The following is a 19,944-nucleotide window of genomic DNA, read 5'->3' as shown; positions in this document are numbered from 1 at the left end:
ACTGCTAAAAGCCAACCAAAAAAAAAAAAAGCTTTATGAACGAAGATTTTGTTTCAAATTTTAATTAGGACATCCGGAATAAAAACTGATTTTGTTGTAGTGTCCTGTATATAAGTACATTTTTCTTTTTGTTAATTATATGAGTAATTTGTATAATAAGTTTCTAATTTTCTGTTGTGAGCTAGCTTGCATGGGGTTATTCATAATTAGAGATGCTATATTCAGCTCTTTGCAAGATATACATTCATTTGAAAACAAAAGAGGAGTACGAATGAATTAAAATTGACAGTGTTTAAACGTATGATAAGAAGAGAGCTACAATTATACAACTCCATCTTGTGCCGTGTGAGCATGATTGGTTTTGTTGAGAGGTGACAGACTCTATATATATATAATTTGGATGGGGATATCAATTATTTTTTTTAAAATTTAAATTAGTCTGAATTTAAAAAAAAAAATTGAATGTATAATGATTCTTTTATTTGAATCGTTAGAAATAAGTATTAAATTTTTTTAACTTAAAAAATATGAAAATTAGTATTTGTATATGTGTGCCCTTGTAAATTATAAATGTTAAACAAACAATAAATATCTCAAAGAATATAAATAAAATAATATATTATCATAACATAATTCATGTTTAATTGAATACAATATATGTTAATCAATTTTGTTCTAGTTTATGATGTTTTTAGACAAAATAATGTAAATTTGAAGAAAATAATAGTAGTCTTACTACTATATTATCACAATTTATTAAGATGGGTAATAATACTAGGTAAGGATAAAAATTAATTAGTTACACATGTTTTAGAAAATATCTTTTAATGACATCATTTAGACTTTTTAGATTAAACAAAAGCTTAAGAAAGTTTTCTTAATAACTTAATGATTAATAACTACAAATTTTCATTAAGTTGAAAAAAGGAGGACTTAATAACTTTAGTTGATTGAAATTAACTTAATACTAGTTTTACCACTGTATTATCACAGGTTATAGAGATAGATAATGTCAGCGCTGATTTTTGGTCAATTGAAAAATTACACAAACAAGACGATGTAAAAAAATAAAACATAGAGAATTTACATAGTTCAGTGCTTAGCCTATGTTCATGGGAATAAAAAGAGCAACTTTCACCATTTAGGGTCTGTTTAGGATTAATTTTAGAAAGCTTAAAAGTGATTTTGAAAATTTAAAAACTAATTTTAGTGTTTGATAAAAAAAAAATCAAAACTACTTTCATCAAATCAAAATTAACCCATCCTACAACTAATTCTGAAAAGTAAGGAAGAATTAGCTTTTAGATTCTAATTTTGAGAATTAATTTTATCCCTTAATTTAATTCCATAAATATCCTTAAAATTATTACTTAAACCCAAAATTATTTTTTATCTTTATTCAAATTAGAAACAAAATCAATATTTGAATAAATTTTTATTATAATTTATCAATATAAATTTAATAATTTCAATTTGTTGGTTGAATTATTATTAAATTTGTTTTACTATATTATAAATTTAATTATCGAGTATTTTAAGATAAAAATAAAAAATAAAATCAATATATTATAAATTCTATTTTTAATAAAAATTCTATAATACACAATTAAAAATATTATATGTACATGTTTTTATATGTATAAGTAAATTTTATCATGCATCGTGTACGTTTTAGTCATTTATTTTTCTCAGCAGTTTAACAGTAAAAGTAACTCAACATTTATAATTACTTTCAAGACTCACAGTACTTATAAAAATAAAATTTACCAAACGCTTAACTGATTCTCTTCACAGCTGATTATTTCTACAGCACAGTTAAAATCAATTATTTTAAAAGGTACAACATTCCCAAACTAGCCCTTAATGAAAAATACAAAAAAGTTTTTCCTTTTTTTTTTTCTGACTTAACTCTTGCCTCTGTCTTATATGCACGAAGAGCTCTCTATTTATAATATAATTTTAGGTGCCCTAAGTCATTGATAACTTCTTGTTCTAATCAACTTTTACAAGTTAATTAGAGTTTTATCCGAAATCTATATTTATTTCTTGTTAAATTGGGTTTCTGAAACTTCTAAATTTTTCTTTTGGGTTTAAATAGCGGGTTCTGGATTCTTCCTTTGCAACTGCGATGACTTTGGCTTCATGACCTCAAGCTTTCAGTTCACATATATTCATGACATCTTATTTATGTCACGTAACTCACATGCATGCTTCTTGCTCTCACATCTTCATAACATGATGGAGCGAGTGCAGTGGAAGCGGAATTGATTGGATAGAAATGCTAGATATCATTGTAGTATTGGACCAAGCCAACGCAATTAAGTCACGCTCTAATCGAAGCGTAATTAGATCTCGTTCTAATCCAAATGAATCAATGAGATTTTTAATAACACGTAATGCGATATTAGATGATGCTCTAATCCAAACGACTCTACAAGAGAGATTTTGATAGATAATTCCAAAAGAAATTATAAAAAGAGAGTTTTACTGAATAATTGAATTTGAAGTGCTGAAAATAATAATAAGACTTTTCTATTTATAATAGAGTAAACTCACTTCCCTAAGTTAACTTAAAAAGAGGAACTAAATCACAATTATAATAGAAACAAAAGATAGTTTCCTAAGTTAATTAAATATCATACCTTAGTTGATCTTGATAAAAATAGAAAGTCCTAAAATATTAAAATTCTAGAATTTTAAAATACCTAAAATAACTTCCTACATCATAACATCTTACTTATGTCACACTTCTTGCTCTCATATTGTTATGACAGCTTGCTTATATTATGCTTCTCACATGCATGCTTTCTTGCTCACATATCTTCGTGATATTTTACTTACATCATGCTGCTTATTCTCATATCTTCATAGCATCTTGCTTATGTCATGCAACTCACGTACATGCTTTCTTGTTTTCTCCTGACAACAAATAATAATACTAATTAGTAAATTTTATTTAGGTAAGGATGAAAATTAATTAATTAGATAAGAATATTTTGGAAATATTTTTTAATGATATCATTAAGATTTTTTAGATTAAACAAAAAGATAAAAAAAAATAGCTTAATAACTTAATGATTAAAAATTTTCATTAAATTGAAAAAAAAAACTTAATAACTTAGTTGATTGGAATTAAGTCATTAAATTAAAAAAAAAAGCGCCCACTAAACACCAGCCATTGAGCTTTATATTATTACTTGAATTCAAGGTTATCGTGGATACATTAAACAAAGCATATTTACTGCCAATTGAGCTACGTCAAGAGGACTTATCCAAAAACTTAAATAATAGTAAAGACTCGCATTAATACCAACAACATATCGATTACCAGTGGCAAATTTGTTTAAACAGAGAGCAGAAGCAATAATTTTTTACACTAGTTTCCGTAATTTAGTTCACAAGGCTGTGGCACTCAACCCAACAAATATTGTGTAGTTTTTTTTTTTTGTATTAAACCATCTGGTATCGAAGATTACATTGTGCCCGCCAAATCTATATTCGAGCTGGGTAGGACCACTAAGGCGACAAAACTCTCTCAACAAATATTTAATGCAGCTGCATTCCCAAATCTTAAATCTTAGTTAGGATATAACAGCCCCTGTTAGCTGATGTACGCACTTGTTGGTAATCTCGTGTAGCTTTCACAGCGCATATGCAGAGCCAGAATTTCAATTCGTGCATCTCGCTATGGCAGGGCCTTTAACTAGCTAATAGTATTCACACGACATGACAAACTACAAAAGTAACAGAAAGTGAAACAATGTGATAATCAAGTTTACTTAAAATAGTGAACTATCACAAAATGTTGAATAATATGAGATTGAAACAAACAAATCCAGAATCAGCAAAATGGATAATTGTGCATTGTACAAGAACACAATTGCAGCTAGGTACCTTTGCTCGACATTATTATTTGTTTGTTTGGAAGATTAGGTTCAGAATATCAAACACCCTTTTCTTAAAGTGGACCTGTTCATGATTTGTAATAGACTAATTAGGCCATTGTGATTTGCAATCAAGATTTGGAAGGATATCTGTCATAAGCTTTAGAAGAAATAAATCACGGTGGCTGTTAATTCTTACCATTTTAGGCTATTAAGTGAATCCTACCATGCTTTTTGTTAACTGCAAATTCAATTGCATCTTTTCATATTGCCATATTCATTGCGTTAAGATCACTTTAAGGAAAGCATTTTCAGGAGTGTTTCTTAATCCTGTGGATCATTCATGAGAGAAGCGGGTCCAACTATTTTGCATCATGGGTTTGGTACCCCAGTCGATTGTCTTTTAATAAATGCGCCTTTAGATAGTCAACAGAGGAATTTGAGGGCTGAGATTTAACCATTGAAAAATGGGTAACTGGTTGAAAGAATAGTTCTAGTACAATGAAAAAGAAAAAGAAAAAGATAAGGGCCCGTTCGGTATCACAAATTAAATCATGAAAGAAATCGCAAAACAAAACCCAAGCCTTATCTCCTCATCCCGATCGAAGTTCACAGCTCTCTTTCTCTCTCTCTCTCTCTGTCACAATTCTTCAACCACATTTCGTCACAACTCTCTCTCTCCATCACGATCTTTAACCAAAATCGACTGTTGTTGTCCTTCTGCTTCTCTTGACTGGTGGTGGTGGTGGTGCTGCTGCTGCTACGGCGTCTCTGTTGAGGATCAACTGGTGTTGCTGCTACTGCTGCGTCTGTGATCCATCTCAATTGGTGGTGGTGGTGGTGCTGCTGCTGCTACTGCTGCTACTGCTGCGTCTCTGCTCTGTCTTGACTGGTGCTGCTGCTGCTCTCGCTCTCTCTCTCAGGTTTCTCCTATAACGAGATCTGAGCATATATGTTGAGGATTGACATTGGCTCACTGGTGTAGGGATGTCAATGGGGCGGGTTCGGGGCGGGGATCATGATCCCCGAACCCGCCCCATACCCGAAAAATTGTAATGGGGGATAGTTTGGGTATATCCCCGAAAATCCCCGAATTGAGCGGGGATTAAAGCGGGGACCCGATCCCCATTTTTTAAATAATAATTTCTAAATATTTTATTTTTTTTTAAATAATAATAAATCTGACAACCTCCATATTTAGAAATAAAATTACAAATGATTAAATTCCATATTAAAATAAAATACAAGTGATTAAATTTTAACAACCTCCACATAAATAAAAACATAATAATTCTAAGCCTTCGACATAATTACAAATGATCAAATTTTATACGAAAAATCAAAATAATTTTAAATTTTCAACATAAATTTGTAGCCATCACCATTGATGCACATTCTAAGATTCTTCATTAACCTATAACAACATAAACAAAAAAAAAATTAATAAAAATAGTTAATTTTTATTTGCATCTATAATTTCTAGTTAAGAAATTATATTTAATGGTTAAGCGTCTATAATTTACTAATTAAGCATCTATAATTTCTAGTTATATTTAATGGTTAATGATTTCATTTTTATAACTTAATTTATTTATGTTGGTGAATATAACAGTGATTATATTATTAAATGGTATTTCCCAGATAGCTTATTACAACAGTTTTGTAAAAGAATGTAGAAGAAAATTGGCAGTAGAACTTCTCTCTTCACTCACTACCAAATAGAAAACTACAAGAAAAATAAACAGAACCCATTTGCTCAATTATTACAAACCCCACAACTTTGTTTCCCTCCACGCATCCCAAAACCTCAAACCAAATAAATCCCCCCCATCCCCTCAAACGACACTTTTGCTCAAACTACTGTTGCTGCTACAGCTTAGAACGAAGGAGACAGATTTTTGTTTACAGATGTATTTTTCAAGCACCTCGGTTCTACAAAATCCTAGTGTTTAAGTAAATAACCTGTAGACCTACATAATTTCTTCACCATCAAAACACACTACAAACATTATGGTCTGTCCTGTTTTAGCTACAGCAGCACTGTTAATTCGTCTCTTCACTTGAAATTTTGAAACGCCCAGAAATTTTAAAGCACACAAAGACCCATACCCAAAAAAGACAGTTAAGTTGTTCACAGACTTCGTGGTGGTATCCAGAGCTTGAATGAGACAGTTAATAAATAAACAAAGAAAGAAAAGTAGAAAAGGCAAAAGCATTGCGGCAGGAGAACCAACAGGTGCGGCTGAGTGTTGGTAGGTGACGACGAACGGTGGCGGCTGACCGGCTGTTAGTGACGACGGCAGCTCACGAGCTGTTAGGGTTTCTTTTGGGGGAAAAAATTAGTTTTTTTTTGTTTTTATTTTCGGGTCGGGTTAGGGGATCCGGAAAAATCCCCGAACCCGAACCCGAAAAATTTTGGGGTTTTAGACCCATCCCCAAACAGACCCAAATTTATTTTCAGTGTTTTTCGGGGCCCCATACCCGCCCCAAATTAAGCGGGGCCCCGCGGGTTTGGAGCCCCGCGGGTATTGTTGCCAACTCTACACTGGTATTATTATTCTATTTGGGTAAATTTTGAGTAATTATTATTTATCTTGTGCATATTATTTCATTATTCTTATATTTCCAAGCTTTACTTGTCCCTGCGCCTTAAGGAATAAGAAAAAAAAAGTGTAAGAGAAATAATAAGAGTGGAAATGGTAATGTTGTCAATGAAGAAGAAACCTTTAATTTTTGCTTTGGTTATGTGTCTTGTTCTGTGTCTTGTTATGGATATTGGATTTGGTGTTGGTGTCTTGTTGCAGAGTTATGAGAAAGCAAGTTACAGTCGTGGGTTCAGCAAATCTTTTGGCGAGATTTTTATACTTCTAATTATGGAACTCTTCAACTCACTAATGGCTTGGCTTCTACACCTCAAATGGGGTAAGGGCTTTCTTTTTTTTTTAATTGTCATGCTCCAATTTTCAAGGATTTAACTTAATACCTACAAAAGGATAAACTTGCATATCATGTGACCTTGGTGGCATGAGAATTTTGGTTTTAGTGGGATTTTGGATTATTCTGGAGTTTAGTGTACCTTTTGAAAGGTAATTTGGTTGATGCATGAATATCTTGTGTCAAATGTCCAGGAGAAAATGTTAATATGTTTGATTTGGTTTTTGCTTTCCTGTTTGTGTCTTGCAGTTGGAATAGCTGGAATTTTTTTGCCTACAATATCAGTGAAGCCATCATTAAAGAAATTGGTATTTGTTTGTTAGCTCATATGATTCGTTTGTTTTATTATATCATACTGAGAAGCAATTAACATATTGGCAATGACAATTTGGAAAGTCTTGTTATTGAGAATAAGAGAGAAGTGCATTAATTCAATTGGGTTGCAAAGAATTTGGATGAATGAGGGATGATGATTGTAAAAAATAGTGCAATGGCAAATAAATAGCTGAAAGTTGAAATAGAATTGGTTGGGGAGAGAAAGAATGACTTTTATCAAACATGCTTGATTAATTTAAGTGGCAGATACTCATTTGAATTAATCTTTTTTTTACAACTAGGGGTTTTGCATATCCTGAGTTTTTTAAGAAAGTGATCGCATGATGATGATAATATTGATTCTCATTATGTCTTCACGATTATAAGTTTATCTTTTCGAGGTACTTGCAAAAGTTTTACAGGTTTACTGTATAAATAATACACTAGGAACATGTAGTTTGTTATTATCTGATGATTTGCATTTTTCATTTTAATTTCTGCTGAATGCATTGAAATTACAACAAAATGGTTGTGATTGGATATGAAATACATTGGGAACTTATGTATACATATATACCATATATTATTTTCAGCTCTGTGTTTTGCACAATTTTGTTTTGATGTTGGCTTCATGTTATGTTTGTAACTGCTGTGTTTTTGCATCTTGTTTGTTGAACAAGCACTTTTTACTTGATGGCTTATGTCTATCAACCATCCTCACTTCATGGGTAGTTATTGCATTCGACAAAGCACCTGAATCCCAAATGTAGTTTCAGTGGTTCTCTGATCGATCATTGATCAATATATTCTCCCATTTCCTTGTTGACGATGATAATTCTGTTTTAATTTCTAAACTATATCTTCCATTTCATGCCTTGAATCAGAAGGATGAATTTCGTGAAGTTGCAACGAGATGTGAGACTGAAACAGGACCTTCCATCACAGTAGGCAATATTAAGGGCATGGTCCCAAACTCTAGACCTTGAGATTGCAAGATGTAGGGCATCATAACTGAAAGCATGTGCTCATGGCAATTTTTGTGGCAATACATTCAATCTCAGCCATTTATTTATTGCACAGGAAACACTTCCTGTTAGATCATTTTTTATGAATGATTCTTGTCATCACCTTTTCACTAAGATACGTGTTTGTCCGATGTCCTTTTTTTTTCTCTTGTGCCACTATGTTTTCATTGGGTTGATTCCATTGTATTAATTAATTTTGTAAATAACTGATTGTTGTTGTATTCCTCATTGATTAAAAGTGAATATTGTAAATTAAACTATTATTCTATTTTAATTCTTTTGTATGAATGATTTGATTTAAAATCTAAATTGTAGAGATGAATGGTATAAGAGATAAAATTGTAATTTCATGCAACATGATTACTTGGGTAATGCATGATACCCATCACGTAATTTTTATAATTATTTTGTTTAAATCATAGATATTGTAATATTTTAATTATAGTATAAAAATAAAGATAATATGAAACTGTTTTCAATTAATGTTAATAATTAAATTTTATTATCATTTAATTTTTTATAATTATTTTGTTTAAATTATTTATGATATGTTTGTGTATGTATTAGTTAAACAATTATTCTTTAATTATAAGTATGACTTAAATATTTAGTAAAAGTTGTTTTTAAAAAGGCAAACTCTATCTTACATGCATGTAAGATAGGGGATCCCAAAAACTTTTAAAAATGGTACTACCAAACACATATTTACTGTTTTGAAAATATTATAATTTTCATATTGATGTCGACTTTTGTTCCTATCACATCTCGATATCTGGTGGGTACTATTTATCACTTCCCCGGGGGGCAGTTGTCACTAGATGAGAGTGAGGGCTTTATTCTTGTCATTGGCCGAAAAATATCGTTACTCTTTGTTCTTTAGTGGATGTTCTTGTTCATTTAATTTGCATATGTTGGTCCACGTACCCCTTCACATGATGCTTATCTTTTACTTACCTTTGATTATCGATGGGGGTCCATGCCTATTCCTCCACCTATCTGGTGCTGGTGGTAGGGGTGTTCGCGGATCGGATTTTATAGATTGGACATCAATCAATATCTCATCTACGATTTTGCGGATTATAAATTTTCTGTCAAATCCAATCACGGATTAATGAAACTCAATCCAAATCCAATCTAATCCATATGTCTACGGATCAGATGCGAATTTGACTCCATCCATATCCAATTCACCATTTGCTGGATTGATTTGCAAATTAAAATTTTTTATGTTATCCAATCTACGAAGTTATTAAATTTTAAAAAATATAATATAAAATTAATTTATTAAATTAAAAAATCTAATGTAAAAATAATTTTACTTTCAATTAAATTCAAAATTGAACAAGATTTAAATAAAAATAAAGTTATGATAATACATTCAAAATTTCAAATTACAACACACAAAAAAAAAAAATTCATTTGTTCAGATCAATACATGAACATTAACTAAAATTATCAATTTAAATGTTGAAACTTGAGAGCTTTGACGTAACATGAAAAAATTAAAAAAATTCAAGAGAATGAAAAGAAAGCAAGCAATTAAACTTATTTACCTCAAGTGCTGAAGTGAAACACTCATGGCTTGTGCATGCGGTGGGGTAGAGATTTGGTGTTATATGCCAAAATGTTTTGTTTGTCTTAGGATTTTTGTTTTACTTTATACTTTTTAATGTTTACGAAGCTATATTTGCTTATTTAATTATTATTTTTTATTTATATTGTTATCGAATAAGATATAATATTGTGTTAATTTAGCTATACTTTAATTAATTTATTTTTTTATTAGTAAGTAGCATTGCTATATTTATGAGTTTTCTTTTTTTAATTAAATAAATACTTTTTCCCGATTTCACGGATTTTTGCGGATTTACAGAGACAAATTCATATTCAATCCATTGATTGTGGATTTTTAAATTTTCAATTCAATCCCATCCACCAATTCACGGATAAGATTTTTACGGATTGGACGGATTGAGCGGATCAAATTTGATTCTGAACACCCCTAGCTGGTGGTTTTAAAGTGAGAAAAATGGTTAATTCAGGCTACGAGACCTTCCGTTTGTTACTATATTAGGAGAATTATATGTTTTATACTTAACAAATTAGGATTTACAATAGAACAGACTCATCAAAAACTGATGCATATATACAACACAATTGTTTCTGTCTACTGAAATTATTATTTTTTATTTTACACTTATTACTTTAAATTCTTTACCGAAACAAATAAGGACTACTGAATAACATGTCATATAATTTAATTAATTTTTTAATTATTACAGTTTAATTGGGGCTCATTTTGTAACGGACTAAACAACTCATAGTTTCTATTACTTACAATAATCAATAGGGATTGTCAAAGAAACTTGTTAAAATACAGTGTCGATGATATTTTTCTCATCCTTTTTTCCTCTTTTAATTTATCCGTCATTTCAATAGAACCTCCATTTCTTGGTTGATGATTTACTCTTTTTAATTTTTTTTATTACACAATTTATCATCACCACCATCATCATCATCATCGTCATAATAATAATAATAATAATAATAATAATAATAATATTATTATTATTATTATTATTATTATTATTATTATGGGAATGTCATGGCCTACTATTTAAACTACATGGATAAAATTAAAATTAATTATTACTTCAAACCTCAGGGTTAGGGAATTTTCCCCTTTTTTCCCCACCAATTACTTTCCTACTTTCGCAATGCATTGCCTCGTCTCTTCCAAAAATTTTCCGTCACTTTTTTCGAAAATTTCACTTCCATCTTAGCTCAACCCAGAGTTGCACGCTTCCGCCAAATTGTTTTCAACCAATAGTTGCATCCACCTGTTTGCTGTTTGTTTCAATACACGTCTTCTTAACTTACCTTGGACGGTTGGACCCATTATCAAATTCTTCTTTCCCCTCTACATTACCGGCCCATTACCTTTTTTTCCGGTTACCTCCAATTGTCTTTGTGTCACTTCTGCAGCCGTGGGATTATATCCAAAGGCTCATTTACTATAAGACAAAGGACTGGGGTACCAAACCCCCGATGCAAATTAGCTATCCCTGAGAGAAGTAGGCAAATTCTAAATACAACAAAAGTAAAAGAGCACTAAATCTATGAATGGCCTTTCAATTTCAAGATAATTCAAAAGCTATTTTCAATGGAGTAGTCTATTTCTATTTGATATATACCTATTGCAGACAATTTTCTATCAAAATTAATATTGCAAAATTTTGGGCATAACGTAGGTAGTTTGCAAATAGTTATGCGCTAATCATGTAAGTAATCTAGGTTATAATTAAATTTCTCATATATATATATTTAAAACAGAAGAAATAAAATGCAAAAAGTTATATAAATTTCAACCATACATCTATTCAATATACATGATTGGGTGAGTTTCAGATTACTCCACATGTGAATTGATTATCTTTGTATTATCTCTCTACTTTTGAAAATTTCAAATTATCCTAAAAATAGTTAACTATAACGATTCACTGTCGTTGACCTGTTAAAGTATAAAAATATCTCTTTTTTAACAATTGTTTTTTGTTAATAAACGATTTCAAGCAGCCATGGGTTTGGTATCCATGGCCGCGCTGCCATGGATGCATGGCCTTTGAGTTCTTAGAATTTTCTTGACCATGATATGCAACTATAATCGATAACTATTCTGAGTATTTTCAAATATGGAATTTTGACTTCAAAACTAATTGAGTTATTGCAAAACTTGCTCAGATTTTAATTGGATTTTAGTTTTACTTTAGTTTTTATTTACGAATAGTTTATTTAAAATTATCTATCAACAAAAATTTTGGGAGAGAGAATGTTTCAATTGTACTGCATTTATTTACAGAAGAGAGTGAGTTTTATTAGATGAGAATGAATGAACAAATGAATAGTAAGCAAGTGAGTTTTACTAGATGAAGATGAATGAACATTAACAAATGAATTTTGAGAATTTTAATTTTTTGAAATTAAATTAAAATTAATTTAATTTATGTTAAAGTATCTTTGTTCTCCAAAATACAAGCCAGGGGCATTAGTCATTTTATCTAATAATAAATATAAAAGAGTGAAGATATAGAAAGGCTTGATTTCTTTCGATTACTGAATGTTTCAAATTTTACAGATACTAATTTACCCTTTTAACAATTAAAATTAATGGAGAAATAATAAGATTTGAGGAGTAAATTTAGGTTTTTAAAAATAAGGGGATAATTTGAAGATAGTTAATTCATGAGTGGAATAATTTGATATTTATCCTAAATATTTCAAAATTATGGCTAATATGCGAGGAACGATGATATAGCAAGCGTCAATTGGATGGCAAATCTATATATACCTTTTTGAATTATATTGTTAGTCATTTTCATTCCTTTAATTTGATGATTATATGATTTGAGATCCCCTTTTTTCAATCTCATTTGTATAACTTTCTCAGTGGCCAGAACTTTAACAAGGCAATAAGCTAACTGAATTGAAAAAAAAAAAATTTAAGCTATATTAAAAAAAAAAATTGAAGCTATCTCATATTTGTAAATTTTCATTCAACAGCAAACACCTTCAACATTAATTGCTAAGGCTGAAACATGTGACATTAACATCAATTCTACAACATCGGCTATACTAACAATATATGCTTCACTCAATGGGCAGAGACTGGAATTTTATGAAGCTTGCAGTAAATTGTTGAGAGGTTACTGACTCGAATTTTTATTTGGGGATTGGCAATTATTTTTCTAAATTTAAATTAGGATCCGTTTGGGATTACGGTTGAAATTTAATAAGCTGCTTATTTCATAATTTTCAATAAAAATAGTGTTTAGTAAATTTTGTAAAAGCAACTTATTTAATGATTTTCTCCATTTTATTAGCAGCTTTTAAAAACAGCTAGGGGGTTACTTTTCATAAGCAGCTTATTTAATAAGCTACCATATCTTTTTAAAATTCCTATTATAACCCTATATTTTAATAAAAAAATAATTATATCTTATTTAACCATAAACTCTAATATATAAATCATACCTTTAACTTTATTATATTTTATGTAACAGATTATAAAGTTTTTTAGATTTTTTTAATTGATTATTTAATGTAATTTTACATATTTAAGAAAAAAATGTCTAATATTTAAGAAAAAAGATATGTCTAAACAATTTTATTAAACATATTCTAAAAATAAAAAGTACTTAAAACTTATGTCTATTTTGGTTATTATATAATAAAACAGCACTTTCGTAATAAAATTTACCAAACACATACACTCTACTTTTCAAACTCATAGCAACTACAACTGCACAGTTTACCAAACTCCAAGCTACTTTTTTAATCAGCGGCTTATTTCATCAGCCTCCGCAATCCCAAACTGACTCTTAGTCTGAATTAAAAAAAAAAATTGAATGTATGAATATAAATGTTTTTTTATTTCTAAAAATAAGTATTAAATTTTTTTAAATTTAAAAATTTTGAAAACTTGTATTTTTACATTTGTACTCTTACAAATTATAAAAGTTAAACCAACAATAAGTATCTCAAAGAATATAAATAGGATAATTTATTATCATAAAATAAATCATGTTCAATTGAATATCATCCTTTAATATTCTAAATTAGTATATGTTAATCAATTTTATTGTAGTTTATGATGTTTTTCTTGGAAAAATAGTCATAAAAAATTATAAAGATAAATAGTACTAATTTGAAGAAAATAAAAAGATAAAAATAATAATATCCTACCATTATATTATCACAAGAAGATGGGTAATAATACTAATTAATAGATTTTATTTAGGTAAGTATGACAATTAATTAATTATATAGAGATATTTTGGAGAATATCTTTTAATGATATCATTTAGATTTTTTTGGATATGTTAAACCATCTAGTATACGAAGACTATATTAAGCCCCGATTAATCTAGATTTAAGCCGAGTAGGACCACTAAGACGACAAAGCTCTCCCAACAAGTATTTAAAGCGGCTACATTCCCAAGTCTCAATCCGAGAATCTTGGTTAAGTTAGAATAATTAAAAAAATGACTTAATAGCTTAACTGACTGAAATACTTATTCTATCAACAAGTATATAACGCAGTTGCATTCCTAAGTGTTTAATCATTTAGATTTTAAATTAAACAAAAAGATAAAAGAAATTGACTTAATAACTTAATGATTAGTAACTAAAAATTTTCTGAGATTAAAAAAATGACTTAATAGTTTAATTGACCAGATGAAAAAATAAACAGCACCCACTAAACACCAACTACTAACCTCTCTATTATTACTTACTCTCTATTATTACTTAAACTCAATGTTATCATGGACAAAAAGCATATTTACTGCCAAATGAGCTGCGTCTAGAGGACTGATTCAAAAACTTAAATAATGGATAAAGACCCACATTAGAATCAACAGGACAACAACATATGATTAACTATAGTAAATTCGTTTAAACAGAGAGCAGAGGCAATCATTTTTCACACTACTTTCCATTGTGATTTAGTTCGCATGGCAGTGGCGCGCAACCCAACAAATCTCGTGTAGCTTTCACAGCACATATGCGCAGCCAGAATTTCAACGCATGCATCTAGCTATGGCAGGCCCTTTGACTAGTTAATAGTAATTACATGACACGACAAACCCCAAAAGTAACAAAAAGTGCAACAATGTGGTAATAAAGTTTACGTAAAATAGTGAGCTGAATATCATTAAATGTTGAATAATATGAGATTGAAAGAAACAAATCCAGAATCAGCAAAATGGATCATTGTGCATTGTACAATAAGACAATTGCAGCTGGGTACCTTTGCTCGACATTGTTATTTCTCTGTTTGGAAGATTAGGTTTCAAACACCCTTTTGTTAAAGTGGATTTGTTCATGATTTGCAATAGACTTGTTAGGCTATTGTGATTTGCAGTCAAGATTTGGAAGTATGTCTGTCATATGCTTTCGAAGAAATCAATCACTGTGGCCATTAATTCTTACCATTTTAGGCTATTAAGTGAATCCTACTATGCTTTTTGTTAACTGGAAATTCAATTGCATCTTTTCATATTGCCATATTCATTCAGTTAAGATCATTTTCAGGAAAACACTTTCAGGAGTGTTAATTAATCTTGTGGATAATTTATGAGAGAAGCTGACAAATTCTGAATACAGCAAAAGTAAAAGAGCACTAAATCTATGAATGGCCTTTCAATTTTCAAGATAATTCAAAAGCTAATTTCAATGGAGTGGTCTATTTCTATTTGATATATACCTTTTGCAGACAAGTTTCTGTGTATTACTTACTCATCAAAATTAAAATTGAAAATTTTTGGGCATAATATGCGTAGATTACAAATAATTATGTGTTAATCATGTAAGTAATCTGGGTTATAATTAAGTTCCTCATGTATATGTAAAACATAAGCAATAAAATGTAAAAAGTTATATAAATTTCGACCATATGTCTATTCAATATACATAATTGGGTAAGTCTCAGATTACCCCACCCCTGTGAATTGATTATCTTTATATTTGAAAATTTCAAATTACTTTAAAAATAATTATCTTTAACAATTGACCGTAGTTGACTTGCTAAAGAACAAAAATGTCTCTTTTTTAAGAATTTTTTGTTAATTATCGATTTTTAAGCAGCCATGGGCTTGGTATCCATGGCCACGGGTTTGATTGCCTTTGATTTCTCAGAATTTTCTTGACCATGACATGCAACTATAATCGATAACTAGACTGGGTATTTTCAAATATGGAATTTTGACTTCAAAACTAATCGAGTTATTGCAAAACTTGTTTAGATTTTAATTAGATTTTAGTTTTACTTTAGTTTTTATTTACGGATTGTTGATTTAAAATTATTTATCAACAAAAATTTTGGGAGAGAGAATGTTGCGGTTGTGCTGTATTGATATATAGAAGAGAGTGAGTTTTATTAGATGAAGGTGAATGAACAGTAACAAATGAATTTTGATTTTTTGAAATTAAATGAAAATTAATTTAATTTATGTTGAAGTATCTTTGTTCTCCAAAATATAAGTAAGGAGTATTAGTCATTTTGTCTAATAATAAATATAAAAGAGTGAAAAAAAAATAAAAAAGTTTGATTTCTTTCAATTAATTGAATGTTTCAAATTTTATAAATACTATTTTATCCTTTTAACCATTAAAATTAATGGAGAAATAAAAAGATTTAGGGAGTAACTTTAAATTTTAAAAAATAAGGAAATAATTTGAAGATAGTTAATTCATGAGTGGAAAATCTAAAATTTATCCTAAATATTTCAAAATTATGGCTAATATGCGAGGAACGATCGGTGTAGCAAGAGTCAATTAGATAGTAATTCTATATATACCTTTCTCGAATTATATTGCTAGTCATTTTCATTCCATTAATTTCATGATTACATGATTTGGGATCCCCTTTTTTCAATCTCATTTGTATAACTGTCTTAAGTGGCCAGAAATTTAACAAGGCAACAAGCAAACTAAAATAATAATATAATAAAATAAAATAAAATAAAAAAATTGAAGCCATCTTATATTTGTAAATTTTCATTCAATTTCATTCAGCAACAAACACCTTGAACATTAATTGCTAAGGCTGAAACCAGCCAGATGAAATGTGACATTAACATCAATTCTACAACATCGGCTATATTGATAATATCTGCTACACTCAGTGGGCAGAGACTGGAATTTTATGAAGCTTGCAGTCAACTGTAACTAGCTGAGTGGAATCGCCATTGTCGTCGCCGTCGTGTTGTTCTTTAGAACTAATAATATTTGAGTTAATAAGTTGGAGCAGCACATGTTGCAGCTCTTGTCCATCATACCATTCATGTATGTCAGCCTTTATGAGCTTATGATTTTGGCATATCAAATCCCAGACTGGGAAATTCTTTCTTGGCATGATATAGTCAGTCTGTTTGAGCTTCAAACTAGGGCAAAAATCGCCGGTTCCATCTCCAATATAGATGATCTTCTTCTCTTTGGACATTGATTCCTGGATTTTTTCTATCACCACTCCCTGTTAGGTATTAATTAATTAAGAATTATGATACTTGACTACTGCATGTGATAATTTTGTCATATTCCTCATTTGATTAACCTAAGCAGGCCGGAACTAATCTCAACATATATATACCAAAAGAGAGAAAAAAAAAAAAAGTATGGTACCGACACTCAAGTAACAGGAACAGCAATTGAACAAAAAAGTAAGCTCCCATGTGTTTAGATCCGATCGATAGAAAGAGCTGATCGGCCTAATTAATTTATAAATTCTTGTTTTTCATTAACCTTAACGACCCAACAATCTTCAAATTTTCGTGGTGATGTTTCTGTCTTTTGTAGCTAAATAAGATCGCTACCTCAAATTTATATTTTAAAATGTGCCAACATTAATCCCAGAAAACAACTCTCTCATACGTTATTGGTGTACGTAATGAATTACCTTGCACATGTTTGGTGGGCAAATTTTGGTACTGCAAGCATGGGAAGATTTGGTAAAATCATGGTGAGGGAAAATCCTTAGCCTCCCTTCTTCGTCAACAAAACTCGAGTTCGTATTGATCTCTGAAAATAATTCCCATATTCCATGGTGTTTCAGAATTGTCTCAATGAAGAACACGTTCGCGTCGCTTACTATCTTCAAATCACACCTGTATATAGAAGCAACATTGCAAATTTCATATATAATTTTTTTTTAAAAAAAAAAAGAAATGACATTATATATACCCTAGATCATGAGCTGCTTTAATGGCTGAAATTATGCTAGGATGAATAGGAGCTCTTTTTAGAACCTCAGCAATGTCCTCAATAGTTTTGCCTTGTGCATGAAGCTCCTCCATCATTCTACCCTGCATGTTTTTGCACATAAAATTAAAACAGTAAATGGCTTTATTTTAATTAACTAAAAGAAGAAATTTGAAAGGAAAAGTAATTAAAAAGAAAAATTGAAAGTGGGTACTAACCATGAGAGAGTTCCAGGGCATGGTGGGGAGGAGTTGATTGAACAACTCAGTAGCATGCAACTCATCTACCACCCAATTGTCGCTGTCGCAGTCGATAATCGTCTTATCGAAGTCGAAAACCACCACGATGTCAGCCATTTTTATGAACAAATTAAACTAGCAGGAAATTAATTTTCTCTTTGGTTTTGCAAGTGATGATCGCCAAACGAAATTGTTGGTGCTGTTAAATTAATATTGAACAAATATTTCTAGAGATATGCTGGGTATTTATAGACTTGATAGCTATGCAGGTGAAGAATTACAGCTGTGATTTTGGATATACGCCAAGGAATATTTTATCAGAAACTTATGGCTTGATTGTTAAAAACATCACTGGCCATATCTGTAATTTGAGAATGTATCACATTCTCGGCTGCTTTTTCTTTCTTTTTTTTTTTTCCTGTTCTCTTTTCTAGACAAGAGATAGAATTTTTGTGATGCTTCTAAAACTTTATAAGATGTGAGATAATTTTTTTTTTCTCAGTCAAGTCAAGCTTATTCCAATCTTTGCAACCATCTCATGAATTATTTCATGGAAACATAATGTGTCTAAAATTAATAAAATGGTATTATCTTTGTGATTAAGTTGTTCTAATAATTGAAATTAATCGATCTAAGTCATCGAAATCATTGAAAGATATCTTCTAAATAGTAATTTCAGACACCAATATATTATTAAAGAAATTGGTGATTAAATAAATTTGTGGGATACGAAGAGGTCAAAATTATAAAAATTGAAGGTGCTTTGAAGCTTCAAAGACGTACCAAATTTGAAACATTTCAACATTAGTAGAATTTAAATGTATTATTAATTCACTGTTGGAAAGCATTAACGCCAGTCCATGACTGACCAAAATTGACCCGTCGTTTAGCAGCCACAATGCAAAGTGGGAGTCTTCCTCGATGGCTACTTTTTTTTCTTTTTTAGTAGCATTTTTATATGCGGCACGCGCCATCGTCAGGATCCTTCATCGTCGCTCATCAGATTAAATAATTTTATCATTAAGGGAAGCTGAAATATTATATATACGATTGGAGATTGCTGATAGCAAGTTAAAATAAAAATCTTTCATTTTCTTATAATATATTATATATGTTAGCTGCAAATGCTAGTACGTACATTTATTACCAACGTCGCGTGCCATGGTTTAATAATTCGACATTCTTTTTTCAAATCGGTCGTTATCATTATTATTATTATTATTATTATTATTATTATTATTATTATTATTTAATTTGGTACTCATTTCTGAATTACAAAGAGCCACAGGAAAAACTGAGGGATGATTTAAGCCACGTTTCAGCAAGAAGAAGACAATTCATGGACATGGTGGTGTCCCGCAGACAAACTCGGCAAGCCTTTATCAAATTAAGATAAATGAATTTCTTGCTTGATGTTCTGCATGCGAATATTTGTACGCCTCTACCCTCATTGGAATTTTATCTTTCAAATTCCTGTTTTGATTTCGACTACAATCAAAATGTTTCAAGACCAGATACATTGTCTATTAAGATTCTCTTATGATCTAATCTTTTCTAAGTAAAAGTATATGTAGGTTTAATAAATAAAAAAAATGAAGAAATTAAATCATATTCATACACTATTACTTAAAAAGACACATGACACAAGATATCTAAAACCACATGATAGGATCACGAGAGGATCTTTATCTGATACATTGCTGGGTCCGTGTGAACCAATAAAGCCAAAAATTCTTGACTTTTGTGGACTGAAAAGTAACAATATTTACACAAAATGGACCTAATTGGCTG

The 19,944-nt window shown here is 30.1% G+C and overlaps 1 protein-coding gene across 2 annotated transcripts; it reads right to left on the bottom strand.

Moving 5' to 3' along the window:
- Positions 1–16,705: 16,705 nt before the first annotated feature.
- LOC18037739 (inorganic pyrophosphatase 1) lies at positions 16,706–18,575 on the bottom strand. 2 transcript variants are annotated; one of them, XM_006426427.2, is made up of 4 exons: positions 18,133–18,575; positions 17,897–18,018; positions 17,613–17,820; positions 16,706–17,189 (listed from the first exon to the last, which is right to left on the bottom strand). In XM_006426427.2, exons 1-4 carry the CDS (start codon positions 18,268–18,270, stop codon positions 16,839–16,841), a joined length of 819 nt encoding a protein of 272 aa, XP_006426490.1. In that variant the 5' UTR covers positions 18,271–18,575; the 3' UTR covers positions 16,706–16,838. The 2 variants fall into 2 exon arrangements, with proteins under 2 accessions (XP_006426490.1, XP_006426491.1); XM_006426428.2 differs by having other exon boundaries at positions 16,706–17,165.
- Between the last annotated feature and the right edge of the window lie 1,369 nt (positions 18,576–19,944).

The sequence above is a fragment of the Citrus clementina genome, unplaced genomic scaffold (assembly GCF_000493195.1).
Source record: "Citrus clementina cultivar Clemenules unplaced genomic scaffold, Citrus_clementina_v1.0 scaffold_7, whole genome shotgun sequence".
NCBI classification, from domain to species: Eukaryota; Viridiplantae; Streptophyta; class Magnoliopsida; order Sapindales; family Rutaceae; genus Citrus; species Citrus x clementina.
The sequence above is the reverse complement of the archived record's forward strand: the minus strand, read 5'-3'. Positions and strand labels throughout refer to the sequence as shown.

Excerpts from the sequence above, each read along its gene's own strand:
- LOC18037739 (XM_006426427.2), bottom strand. The coding sequence starts at position 18,270 with ATGGCTGACATCGTGGTGGTTTTCGACTTCGATAAGACGATTATCGAC. Across the intron at positions 18,019-18,132 it reads TGCCCTGGAACTCTCTCATG|GGTAGAATGATGGAGGAGCT; the intron begins GTTAGTACCCAC and ends AAAAACATGCAG. Across the intron at positions 17,190-17,612 it reads GCCCACCAAACATGTGCAAG|GGAGTGGTGATAGAAAAAAT; the intron begins GTAATTCATTAC and ends AATACCTAACAG.